Genomic DNA, 14,260 nt, shown 5'->3' on the forward strand with positions numbered 1-14,260 from the left:
ACCGGAACCAGATTGCGAGCCAGGCCTTCTCCAGCATCAGTGCCTAACCTCGTAAGTGCTCTACAGAATGACTCAGCACAAATTACCCCAGAAACACCCAGAAATCTTGTGGAAAGCCTCTGAAGAAGAGTGGAAGCTGTTGTAGCTTGGTGTAATGGTCAGGCCACCAAATACTTGTGTCCATATAGTGTATTTAATTTGATATTTAATTTTAAAAACACTTTGGCCCCTAAGGAGAGCGTTTGCCTGTAAGGAAATGATTTTTAAAATCTGTAATCATATCTGTACGTGACGTAAACAGACGAATATCTTAAAATGTGACGCCCTGAACTCTTTTACATCCACTCAGAAACTCTAACATTGTTGTTATTCTCTTTATCGTCAGATCAGCTTTTGTTTGCTCGAACTTTGTTTAAACATCAGAGTCAGATTATAATCTCAGACTTGATAAGAAAGCTTTCAGCACCTACACGTTTATTTATGGAGGAATAATGACGAGATAACGCGCTGCTGCTGCTAGTGAAAAAAACCTGTGAGGGGTCACTTCCTTATTTGCGCCTGACAAAGGTTATAAAGTGAGTAATCAGTCGGCTGCACTCTTTACTCTCCTCCTTCACTGTTTCCTGCTTCCTTCTCTAATATCACTGTAACACACACACCTACACACACACTTGCTGAGAGGCGCTCATCATGGGGAACTTTGCTGCCAACGAGGGACTCTCCGTCTTTGTAATTGTGAGTTTATTTGATTTTTCTCCTGCGATATATAGCTGCTTCTTAAAATCTTACATTTTTAAAGTGTGTGGATTTGATTTTGTCTTAAAAAAGTTCAGGATGTTTCAGAGTTAGGATATATCATATCTGGTTTGAGGCATGTGTGTGAGAAGGGGTATTGATCTCAATATATTTCTGTTATTGCATAAAATGTGGCCACAACGTAGAGTTTAAAAAGTGCCAAAAATTTGCATCAAATGTCTGATTGGATCCAAAATATTGCTAACTTAGATAGTTCTTGATTTAAATGAACTTTTATATTGTATTCTATTAAGAAAAATTACATTTTAAGGGCCGCGAGATGAAGATAAAGTAGGAAAAACATGTTTCAACTACAGGTTTTATCTAATCTTTGCTTTTCTTGTGAATTATTGGATCATTTTAGGAATTTGAGAAATGATTCAATGATTCAACCAGTGACAGGAAGGCGTCACAAGACGACAAAACTTTGAACTAAACCCAAAATAGTTGAGAACCGCTGCTGTTTATGAAATTTAAAAGCTCATCTCTACTTTGTCTGGAGAATAAAATCTGTTGGACATTTTTCAAAAAGTGTGCACAATTTTTTTTTTCTTGATCTAAACATTTTAAAATNCGCTGCTGTTTATGAAATTTAAAAGCTCATCTCTACTTTGTCTGGAGAATAAAATCTGTTGGACATTTTTCAAAAAGTGTGCACAATTTTTTTTTTTCTTGATCTAAACATTTTAAAATTTCAGGAAAAAAAAAATATATATATAATATAATATAATTAAAAAACAACAACAATTGAATTACATTCTAAAATGCAACGTTCCCAAATTGCTGAAAACAACTACTTTTTGTGGCACTTTGCTGCCACGATAAGTTTCGCTACTCTGCCTAGAGGAAAAAAAATGGTTGGAAATAAAACAATTGTGCGCAATATTTTTTCTTTTTTCTCAACCTACACATTTTTCAAATTACAGGCCAATATATTTAAAAAATAATAATTAAATTACATTTGAAAATTCCACTTAACATTCCCAAATTGCTCGAAAAAATGTGAAAATCTGTGAAAAAATTAAACTGTAAAACTGAAACTTTATTCAACCATATCGCCTGAAAAAAACGTCAGCATCGTTCATTTCTGCAAACCACAGATACATTTGTGAATTATTATGTAGGTGATATGTTGAAGCTTTATGTTTCAACAATGCTGTGGTTAACGTGTTGTCAGGTTTAGGCACAAAAAGCACTTTATGGTCAGGAAAAGATCATGTTGTGGCTTCAAATACCTAGTTTTTGAGGCACTATCCTGACAGGAAATGCAGCGATGTCTCTATATCACAACCAGTTTTGTTGTTTTTTCTTGAGCGACCTTTAGGTGACCTTTAGATGACAGAGTCAGCTCATACACTATGCCATTATAGAAACGCTGATATGATACCGGTGTAAAGTTCATTGACGAAAACTAGGACGAAATTTTTTTGTTAACGACCTTTTTTTCCATGATGAAATCGAGACAATGACGTGCTTAAAATAAATCTTGACAATAAAAACTAAGACAAAATCTATGCTTCATTTTCACTGACGAGACGTGGAGAAAATGTAAAGCCGAGAACAGCCGTGCTTGTAATGATCTTCAGATGCCTGATGAGCGACAGGCTGGTAAACTCCAGTAAATAGTCTGCACCAGGATGTTTGGGTTGGTGCAAGTTGTGAGCTGTAATTCAGCAGTAAATAATCAGCCGTGTGTGTCTGACTGTGTATGGTGGAGCTGCTGAATGGATTTGTGGAGTTTGTTAGTTGCAGTGGTGGNNACCCGCAGACTCACAGCTTCACCCCGCAGGACTCCACTCAGTCCGGACTGGAGAAGGTTTGTGGGTTGATGGTGTTTGACAGGCAGGTAGGAGGCTCAGTTATCTGTGAGTGTAGCTGTGCTGTAAGTAAACAGTCTGAACTCAGATCAGTTTTCTCTGACAGAGATGAAAGTTTAGTTTGAATCACCAACTCTGTGAGAGGACACACGAAATGTTTATACACCCTGTCACCTTGATTCTAATTTCTGATACCTCTGTGAGCTTAATTGCTTGATTCAGATGCTTCATCCTTGGATTCTGATTTATTGTGATTTATAGGAGTGAAACTTTTGTTTTAACCGGCAGTGTGTTTGCATGTGTGTCACAGTTGGTGTGGCTCGGGATCAACGCCTACCTGTTTGTGGAATTCTACACGCGCTTCCTGGTGGAGAGATGGTTTTACACCAGGGTCCTGCTCGGGGTGAGTCTGATTTACACATGCTGATTTTTAATTCATTCATTTCATGAATTACTTTTGGTCCTTTTTGAGCTGACGTTGCACCTTTATCAGCTCTGTCTGTGAGCTACCGTGCAAACAAATCAAACAACTCATGAAGGTTGTATGAAAAGATCCATTTCCAAAAACAGGACCTGACCCTTTTCACTTCCTCAAACTGCTGTCCTAAAATGTTCCAGATTAACATCATCAAGCTGCTTGAATAGCAGACACTGCAGCCCACTCTTCTTTACATCTTCTTCTCTTTTCTTTTACTGCACGTCCTGCAAAAGAATGCAGCGTGCATAGCTGGAATCATGATTTAAAGAGTAACTTTGGTAGTTTTCACCTGCCTACACCTTATTTCCTCGTGTTTTTTTTAATGTCTATGTGACAACAATATTTTTTTAAAATCGGTCCAGTATTTCACAAATGTATCGTCAATCTACGTCCACTAAAAGTGTTTGTTTGCCAAAAAAATGCCATAGGCTTGTGCTAATAATGTTAGCATGTTGTATTTGTTTGGAAAACGTGTTTAGTATAAGACAGTTGTTTTGTCAGTGAACCTTGTGAGCTGTAATGGAGCCAAATCATGTGCCGTTACCTTTGTTAAATGTTGCTGTTGTCCCTGAAAAGTCTGCTAGCTGCTAGGCTAATTTATACAATGTAAAATGCCATAGGCTTGTGCTAATAACGTTAGCATGTTGTATTTGTGGGGAAAATGTGTCCAGATAAAGACAAGTGTTTGTCTGTGAATGCTGCGAGTTATAGTGAAGCTGATTTGTGTACTTGTGTTTGAAATTGTCTCTATTAAGTCATGTTTAATGTGTGTTTAATGTGTGTTTTGAATCAACTAAACTTTACAGCACTTAACACTTAAATGAAACACACGCTGTAAAATATTTGACTGTAAATTACTGGCCACTAGTTGCATCGCTTTGGATCTTTATTAGAGCTTAAAATAAAGTTGAGGGAGTCTGAATGGTGCTGTCCAGCAGGACTGAAGTTAAACCATCCGAGATGCCACAGAAAGACAGATTAAGTTTCAGCAGGTGACTCATTTATCTTCCAGTAACACAGTGCGGCAATATAAAACCCTCGACACTTCCCGAAGGCCTCACTATTCAGTCCAGGCAGCCAAACACATCCACACCCGCACTAATCGCAGCTTATCACCACCACCTTCTAGCCACGCCTCGCAGTGAGGGGAAGCAGGTCTGACGCGAGGGTTAAAGTTTGCTCTGTGGTCACAGCTGGCTTCACGTTACACTGAGTCAACACCGGCGGCTGCACAGCTGCATCCACCTGAGCAGAACTGAAACAGAAATCTGCCGCTTTCATTCACTTTTCTTATGAGCATCAAATATAGAAAGGCAGGAAACAGTATTCAAAGTCGCAGCTTTACACTCATTCATATAGCTTTAAGGGGTAGAATGAACATTATAAAGTAATCTGATTACACTTTGAAGTAACCCAACACTGTGTCTGTCCCATCAGCAAGCTCTGCCCTGGGCCCGAGCTCCGGCTGCCTGCCTCAACTTCAACTGTATGCTCATCCTGCTGCCGGTTTGCAGAAACCTCCTTTCCTTCCTCCGAGGCACCATCCAGGTAAAAACACCAAACAGCAGACTAGAGTCACAAATTTGATGACTTTAGACCTGATAAAATCCAAAGTACCAAGTCTTGATGAAGATGTGGACGCCTGATTTATTCTTTAGGTGAGTTACTGTAAAGATCTTCGACACATAAAACAACTCGAGAACGCACCTCAGGAAAGTCCACAATGCTGATCTGTTTTCCTGACACAGCCAGTCGCAGTTGATTTGCTACATCTTTCGAAATGTATCCTGAAATCAATCCTTACTCATGACTTGCAGAACAATGTGTTGATCCCACCTCTACCAAACCAACACATTCTCACTGCGACCGCATCGCATATCGACGTTTGCTCATGGACTTTCCACATCCACATATGACGTCCAAGGTACCCTGGGTGTGTTGGTTGTTGACGTTCTGGGACGCCGTGTCAACTTCAGCCTGTTACATGCATTGTCTGTTTTCAAAATACACTTCTGTTTTCACAGGAAATGTACAGTTTGCATACAGTCTCTTTCAAAATAAAAGCACTACGTCGGTACACCTCAACAACAAAAGCACGTGGTTGGGTTTATGAAAAAAAGAGAAAACCGCCCTCCCGGGTGAAAGTCGGTGGTTGTTGGACCCATCCACCACATTTCCCAGCCACCCTAGTCAGCCTTCTCTGACGCCCTTAAAGGGATAGTGCACCCAAAAATGAAAATTCAGCCATTATCTACTCACCCATATGCCGAGGGAGGCTCAGGTGAAGTTTTAGAGTCCTCACATCACTTGTGGAGATCCAAGGGGAGAGGAGGTAGCAACACAACTCCACCTAATGGAGGCTGACGGCGCCCCAGATTCAAACGTCCAAAAAACACAGAATTGAAACCACAAAATATCTCCATACTGCTCGTCCGTAGTGATCCAAGTGTCCTGAAGCCCCGACATAAAAAGTTGTTTGGAAAAACGTCATTTGAACTCTGTTTTTAGCCTCATTGTAGCCTGTAGCTCTGACTGCCTCTCTGTACACTGCGCTCACGTGTGTGCAGCGTTTTGTGTCGGGCTGTTTCGTCAGGCGGCAGTTTAGGAGGAACACCCACTCTACTCGGACTTTCATCGCCTTAACTTTCGTTTGTGTCTGCCGCGTTTCCCCCTGACGCTGCCAAGAATCATTAAACTGTAACAGCGACCAGCCGCTTATCAAGCTGACGTTAAAGGACGGAGTTAAACTGGGTTGGCTATACAGCATTAAAAAATTCAGCGATCTAGTCCAGGACTGAATTTATCTGCTAACACAATTTTTGTTGTTGTTCGGGTTTATTTTTAACATTGCAATATTTGTCTGTCTTGTTTGCATTCAGTGCTGCAGCCGCACAGCTGCTCGCCAGCTGGATCGAAACCTGACTTTTCACAAGCTGGTGGCGTACATGATCGCCTTCCATACAGGTATTGATTTTACAGAAGACGTTAGCGAGTGTTGAGAGATAATAAAATGATGTCAGATTTTTCTTCACTGATTCAGAGGAAGTTATACGACAGTTTCCGACAAAGCACGACTTAAAATATGTTCATTGAGGGGTCTTTAAATAAGAATCAAACGGAAAGTAACAAAAAACAAATGTCCTCATGAGACCCACACTTTTGTTTGGTATGCATTTTTAATTTCTCTTAGCTATTTGGGATCAGAAGGACCTGATAAGTATAAAATCTAAACATTGTCAATGATCTCAATCTCAAGTCTTAATGTCCTAAAACGAGACGATAATAAAGTCCCGTTGTCCTCAAAAAAGTACTTCCTAATTGACAGTGTCTTATCTTGTCTCTCTTCTTCCTCACGCCTTCACAGCCGTGCACATCGTCGCCCACTTGTTCAACTTCGAGTTTTTCATGGACGCCCAGCTGAATCGAAACAGCAGCTGGCTACCCTTCGTCCTGTCCGAAATCGGCACCAATGACAACGCCGCCTTCCTGAACCCCATCAGGACCAACAAGACGGTGAGTCGAGGTTACAGCAGAGTTCATACATGTAGTCGGACGCTTCTTCTTGAGTTGCTCAAATCTGTGAAATCCAGCAGCTTGTTGCCAAATTTGGTGTCAGAGTTAGAAAAAGAAAGAGTATTACTTCATGTAACAAACTTCCTCTTTGGAGGTATTTGTCCTTCCTCTTTAAAGTACTGAGCGTTTCTTTGAAAGATGTTTTGTGTCATCACAATATAAACACGAAGCCTCTTGTGGGCTTTTCTCGTGTGGTGTGTGGAGGAACTGTGGCAAAACAGACGGCGGTAGATGAGGGAAGTTAGCCAACGAACACAACCTGCAGGGGTGTGACTCAAGTGGAAACAAATGTTTGAGGTGACGACCCTGTGACCACGACCCACGCCATGACTAATGCGTGCTATTTGTGTGTTCGATGCAGAACCCTACCATCGTCATGTTCACCACCATCGCCGGGCTGACGGGTGTGGCCATCACGCTGGCCCTCATCCTCATCATCACTTCATCCATGGAGGTCATCCGCAGGTCCTACTTCGAGGTGTTCTGGTACACCCACCATCTCTTCGTCATCTTCTTCATCGGGCTGGTGTTCCACGGGGCCGGGTAAGAAATCTGCATTTATGTACTGTCTGCTAGCCTTGAATGCTACGAGCTCCACCTACAATAACCATAATCATTCCTCCTCTGCAGGCGGATTGTGCGAGGGCAGACAGCCGGTAGCCTGAACACAAATGACCACCAGGTTTGCGCCAACCAGTTTAACAACTGGGGAAAGAACGGGTCCAACTGTGCCGTCCCAGAGTTTGCTGGAAACCCACCAGGGGTGAGCTTCTAGAGACCGCGGGGTGTTCATGGGAAACACTCATCTCAGTCCAATACTTTAAGTATGTTACGTCTTTTATTCATGTCTGCATACTTTTTCCAACTTTTACCTTTTCTCCAGACGTGGAAGTGGGTGGTGGCCCCGATGTTCCTCTATGTGTGTGAGAGGATCATCCGCATTTATCGATCCCACCAGAAAGTGGTCATCACCAAGGTGTGTATGCTGTAATAAACAGTCAACTACAGGGAGTTTTAAAGGTTCTGTATGTTGCTTTTGACCAGTATCGATTGGTTTCATTGCCGATGGGCAAACAGATTCTAACGTTAAAATCTGAGACCTTCCCCGACGTTCTCAGTTGCCTCTGTAACAGCCTGTAGACTGAATGCAGGGCCGAATTTTCTGAGAAAGTCCAAAGGATGTCACGCAATGCGTCTTCCCAAGTGTCTTGTCTCTCTAACAGTGCGCGACAATAGCTAACATTAGCTAAGACATGGAGTCTGCTAATGTCCGCAAAAGGCCGAGATGGACCTTTACCGTGCACCCAACTCCCCCCGATTAGCAAACTTTCTGTTGCTGCCATTACATAGATTTGACCCTGAGCTACTGCTGGCCATCAGTCCAATCTGAACCCTAGGGTTGGGTTTTCCGCTGGCTGAATTCAAGTTGCTACAGCGGCTATGATCCAAGCTCATGTCCACTGCCCTCCGGGGGAAGTAGTGTCCTAGCAGCACGGAGTGAGGCCGAGGGTCGGTGAGCTGTGCTAACGAGCTGATACTGCTAAGGTTACAAAGCAACCAACACCAGATCAATGCAGCATAGCTTAGTTAAAGCTAGCTCGTTACCTTAGCTTACTCACTCACTAATATTATCACTAGCAAGTCGGTGAAGATGTGTGGACATCACATTTTGAGTTTACTTGACCTGTTGTCCTCGTTCATGGACACTTTTTGTGCCATCTAGTGGCAGTACGAGCACACTACACTAATCCACGTAAAAACAAGATGGCAGCCATCTCTGCCAAGTCAGTCTGCAGCTGATCCTGACACAAAAGTGGACGAGGTGATCAGATGTTATGGTTGGAACTTGTTTATGTATGATTAATAATGTTTGTAGTTTGATATGGCAACAAAGTTGACCACTTTTAGCAGCAGGAACAAGATAAGACACTGTTAATTAGGAAGTACTTGTTTGAGGACACTGGGACCTTATTATCATTGACATTGTGTAGTTTTTATACTTATCAGTTGCCACTGATCCCAAATAGCTGGGAGAAGTTAAAAATGCATACAAAACAAAAGTTCGGGTCTCAAGACTTTAAGGTTCACTCGTTCAAACTTTCATCCATGTTTAAGTGTCTGCAAAACTGTATATTTGTCCCACTCGTCCAACACATTGGTATAGAATAAACACCAAATCTAGATGACTCTTAAAATCTAATTATTTATGTGTTTTTTGACATATCACTTCCAATTATCAGGGTTTGAACTGTGGGTCGCACAAAAACAAGACATTTGCAGACGTCAGTTTGGGCTCTGGGAAGTTGTGATCGACACTTTCTTGAACAATTGCAAAGAAACAAAGACAAATCAATAATGAAAGTACTTTTAGTTTCAGCCTGTTTTTGACAAAGAAGCCTCAATAAAAGGGCCTAATTATAACTAATAACCGCGTACCTGTCCCTCAGGTGGTGATGCACCCCTCCAAGACTCTGGAGCTGCAGATGAAGAAGAAAGGTTTCCACATGGAGGTGGGTCAGTACGTCTTCATCCAGTGTCCGTCCGTCTCCAGGCTGGAGTGGCACCCCTTCACCCTGACCTCCGCGCCCGAGGAGGACTACTTCAGCGCCCACATCCGTATCGTTGGAGACTGGACCCAGGAGCTGTACGAGGCCTGTGGAGGAGACAAAACGGAGCCTCAGGAGGCCTGGAAAATGCCCAAGTATGACAACAGGGGAAGAGGGTGATAAAAAAGGCCAGAAATTGCTCATGATTACATGATTGCACTCGCCGCCTGCTCAATGCAACACTGCTTAGAAGAGCTGCCAACAGGGGTCACATTTACAGCCCTGAGGGGTTCATTGTCAGTGCTAGTGACGGTTAGTGGAGTGGAACTCAGACAATAATGTCCGCCAATATCAGATCAGATTGCCCACAGTGGTCCTGCTGAGTAAGCTGGAGCATTTTCCGGTTCTACTTTCAGACAAGAAAAGGAAAGAACGAGGCTTTTATTAAGAGCTGCAGAGATATACTTTGACTGTACTTGCTAAACAACTATCACGTTTTCACACATGCTTGAAAAAACATTTTTGGCTTGTGACATCGTTCAAAAAAGCCGATGTCTAGATGCTTTCTATTGTCATGTTTTAGGTGTTTGAGTTGTTAAAGGATAACTTTGGTATTTTTCAACTATGAGCCAAACTTTTATTGGTTTTGTGTCTAAGTGTCTAGTGGGAACACATTTTTAAAATTCGTCCAGTATTGACAGAGCGTTGCAAAACAAGCTGCAATGTAACGTTCAAAACATCAGTGCACCTTCACTAGAGTGTTCTTGTCACTGACAGGCTCAGGCTGTTCCCCTCGAAATACTGGACGAATTTCAAAAATGACGCACAGAGACTTTTAGACACGCTGATGGATAAAATGTTTGTGCCTCCCATCATGACCAGTTTCTCTTGTGATGTTCCTCAGGGTGGCCATAGACGGGCCGTTCGGTACGGCCAGTGAGGACGTGTTTCGTTACGAGGTGGTGATGCTGGTGGGCGCGGGAATCGGCGTGACTCCCTTCGCCTCCATCCTCAAGTCTGTGTGGTACAAACGCATCCAGAACAACCAGGACGTCTTCACCAAGAAGGTGAGGGAGACCTGAACGCTGACAAAAGACCTCTTACGAACTTTTGGCGTGGTCCTCACTCAGGAAGAATTTGGACCCTAAAGTATCCCTCTAAAGTCTTGGATACATCCCTAATATTAGCTCCAGCCTACCACAGTTAGTAAAGTGACCCTTGTTTGTTGCCGTCCTCCAGATCTACTTCTACTGGCTGTGCCCAGAGACGCAGGCTTTCGAGTGGTTCGCCGACCTGCTGCAGTCTCTGGAGGGTCAGATGGCGGAGAGGGGCGTGACCGACTTCCTCAGCTACAACATCTACCTCACCCGCTGGAAGGAGACCGAGGTGCGGCCGGCGTGTTGGAAAAATCTGCTAAACTTGAAACTGAAACTGCCCGTGGTGCAGGGTTTTTTAAAGTCTGTGTTTTTCTCCATCAGGCGGCGCACTTCCGTGTTCACCACGAGGCTGAGAACGACCCAATCACAGGGCTCAAACAGAAGACGCTGTACGGGAAACCCAACTGGGACAACGAGTTCACCAACATCGCTTCAAAGCACCCGGGGTGAGGACGTCTGTCCCATCATCTTCACACTGCATACACACTGTGTATACACACACACTGCAGGCACAATATACACACACACACACTGCACACCTGCACACACTGCCTACACACTGCACACGTGCACACACTGCACACACACTGTAAAAGCTGTGTATAAAGCTGTGTTTTCTGTCCTCAGGACCAAAGTGGGCGTGTTCCTGTGCGGCCCGCCTCAGCTGGGGAAATCTCTGGAGAAACAGTGTCTGTCTCACTCTGAGGCCGACGTCAAGTTCATCTTCAACAAGGAGAACTTCTAATGGCGCCCGGCAGAGACAGAGGAAACATCCAAGTACTGAGAGCAGCAGCAGCAGAGCTCGTGACATACGTCACACCACACACGCCTGTTATTTTAAACATTTACAGCCGTAACCATGGCAGCCCATCGCCAGCCTCCGCTCTGCTTCTCACCACGCTCGTTTTGCAAAGACCCCGCTGTTGCTCAAAAATGGAGGATGTGGTATTTTCCACATTGCCTTCTTCTCCTTTTGTGTTACAACAATAAGTGAAACTGTTGCTTTCAAAACTTTTCTTCCTATTTCTGTTTGTTGATGCCAGAGGTCCAAAGGTTTTGTGTGCTGCAGTGGCGCTGATGAGAAGCTTTAATGTGCTAAAAACAAGTATCAAAAACAAACTCAAGCTTTCTAGGGTTTTTTTGTGCTTTGCTCGTAAAAAAAGAAAATGCTTGCTGTGCCTTTTTATTGTTGCCAAGCAACCACGCCATCACCTCCTCACCCTAACCTTCCTGTGTAATCAATCTACTGTAACTTTTATTGTATGTATCCTCCAGTAATCAGTGTGTAGTTGCTGCCATGTTGAGGCAGAGGGTACTGTCTGTAGCTCTGGTTGAGGGTGAGAGGCTGTCAGCAGATAAACAGAGATCTGTGTGGGTACATGAGACCCTAAAAAAGAGGCTGGATCATGGGGAGTACCACCAGTTGGTCCAGGAGCTTCTCTCCAATATGGCATATTCCTTTCCAGGTATATTTTAGGATGACTCAGGGGCAGTTTGACAACCTGCTGTCTATCATCAGCCGTATAGCTCTGGGTATCCAGCAACCACTACCACCAGTTTCTCCTCCATTGTTTACCAACTGTAAACTTGTTGTCATGACCACCACAGAAGCCCCGCCTCTCAAATCATCTGATCAGACAATGGAGAAAACGTGGAGAATGTGGGCCACTTCTCCGCTCTGAGTTTAGGGTTTTGTCAACCCGAGGAGTTCAAAGCGTTCCGGCAAAAACACCAGGTGCCTAGAGCGAGGAAATGCTCGGCGCATAAAACAGCGAGCATTAAACCAGTCTATCGGCCAGTGGAAGTATATAACATGTGGATAACCAAACTTACACTCAAATAAACCCCTTTAACAACAGAAAGAAACACCAGGACTGCTCCCTGTGGCACACCATGCTCATGTCAAGTTAAAGTCATTATTAAGCTGCAGCTTCTCTGTGTGAAGGTTTTGTTTTACATCACTGTAAACTGATCACCTTTTGGTTTCAGACGCCGTTTAGACGTCACCTCGGACTCCTGTCAAACCAGTGGTGTGTATTTCTGTCACCACTCACACTGTGTTGTGTCTAATTATTGTTTTGCACCCAGCTCCAAGTGAAATCCCTGTTTCGGATAATAAACTTGAATTTTCAGAGAAGTTTTGTCGCAGTTTTATTTTCAGCCTGAATGGTTCTTCAGCCAAATAAACTCTTTTAAAACCCTCTTAGATCAGCTGCACCATCACAGGACGGCCACATTACAAACATATGATGATCTTATAGACCATGATGCATTGCTGTAGATGAAACGACCCAGCAGGATATGATAAAATAAATATTTCAAATATTATTTGTTTTTGAGACCATATTGCATGCTATTACTTGCCTGTAATAAAAAAGAAATGAATAAAATATTTTTTAATTTAATATTTTTTGTTTTGTTTTTGTGTGTATTATTATTACCCTGTAATTAATTCAAAGACTAAAATAAAACTATTTGCCTGTAATTCATTTAAAGAATAAATTAAAAATATATATATTTGCCTGTAATTACTTTACAGAATAAAATAAATAATTTGCCTGTAATTAATTTAAAGAATAAAATAAATAAATTATTTGCATGTAATTAATTTAAAGAATAAATTAAAAAAAAAATATTTGCCTGTAATTAATTTACAGAAAAAAATAATTTGCCTGTAATTACTTTACAGAATAAAATAAATAATTTGCCTGTAATTAATTTACAGAATAAAATAAATGAAAAAACAATTTCTTGCCTGTAATTAATTAAAAAAAAAAAAAAATTATTTTTGTTTTGTTTCATTTTTCTTTGTAAGACTATATTGTGTATCATTATTTGGCTGTAAAAAAATAATAAAATTCAAGTACAGGTACTCATTGTGACCCATGTCAGAGTCAGGTAAAGTGCCTCAAAACTGTCCCAGGGTGAAAGTGTTTGTGAAACATGAATAAAGGAAACATGTTGAACATCAGTGTGATAAATGAACATGTTGAAGAAATGACTGGACACTGTTTGCTCATAAATGTCTTCATGTTTATTTTCCTGCAGCTGAGTACAAAAATCCTCTCTGTCTGGTGTTGACATGATGCACATGATAACCACAGAAGAAGAAGAAGGTTCGCAGCTGCTGCATGCTGCCAGGCGTCAGCGACACACACACACAGCTCACTGTGACACATGAAAGCACTGCAGTGACGGCAGATCAAGAGAAACACATGAGGTCATGCATCTGAAGGCTGAAGAGTTTCCTCAGAGGTCAAAGGTCAAGCTTCCATCTGTGTGGCACTCTGTGGCCCCCTGCTGTCCACAGGGACACACTGCACCGCTGGTACTCATCCTTGTTTATATATATATGTGTGTGTGTGTCCTATGCAATGGCCACAGCAAACACACTGACCACACAGTACATGGTGCGGTTCTCCCATCTCACCGTGCAGCTTCCTGTAAACACAAACAAACAGGTGAGCCAGCTGACACTTGACGGTGATGCAACATTAGAACAACGTTGTACTCCAACGTTGGATGACCATTGCATTATGGTTGTGTATGAAAATCATATTTACGTCATATCCCAATGTTGACATTACATTAACCTCCTGTGTTACAGAGATCTTGGATTATGTTTGGACTCTCACGTTGAATACAATTGTTTTAAAATAAATATTACAATTGTTTTAAAATAAATTTTACAATTGTTTTAAAATAAATTTTACAATTGTTTTAAAATAAATTTTACAATTGTTTTAAAATAAATTTTACAATTGTTTTAAAATAAATATTACAATTGTTTTAAAATAAATTTTACAATTGTTTTAAAATAAATTTTACAATTGTTTTAAAATAAATTTTACAATTGTTTTAAAATAAATTTTACAATTGTTTTAAAATAAATTT

General features: G+C 41.8%; 1 protein-coding gene across 1 annotated transcript; it reads left to right on the forward strand.

Annotated features, from left to right (window-relative positions):
- Positions 1-598: 598 nt before the first annotated feature.
- On the forward strand, positions 599-12,770 carry LOC126403162 (cytochrome b-245 heavy chain). The gene is made up of 13 exons (XM_050065667.1): positions 599-735; positions 2,923-3,015; positions 4,528-4,638; positions 5,970-6,054; positions 6,455-6,603; positions 7,025-7,206; positions 7,294-7,426; positions 7,547-7,639; positions 9,111-9,364; positions 10,114-10,276; positions 10,449-10,595; positions 10,688-10,812; positions 10,994-12,770. The coding sequence occupies exons 1-13, from the start codon at positions 691-693 to the stop codon at positions 11,109-11,111; spliced, it is 1,698 nt and encodes a 565-aa protein (XP_049921624.1). The 5' UTR covers positions 599-690; the 3' UTR covers positions 11,112-12,770.
- The last annotated feature ends 1,490 nt before the right edge of the window (positions 12,771-14,260 follow it).

The sequence above is a fragment of the Epinephelus moara genome, chromosome 16 (assembly GCF_006386435.1).
Source record: "Epinephelus moara isolate mb chromosome 16, YSFRI_EMoa_1.0, whole genome shotgun sequence".
Classification (NCBI taxonomy): Eukaryota; Metazoa; Chordata; class Actinopteri; order Perciformes; family Serranidae; genus Epinephelus; species Epinephelus moara.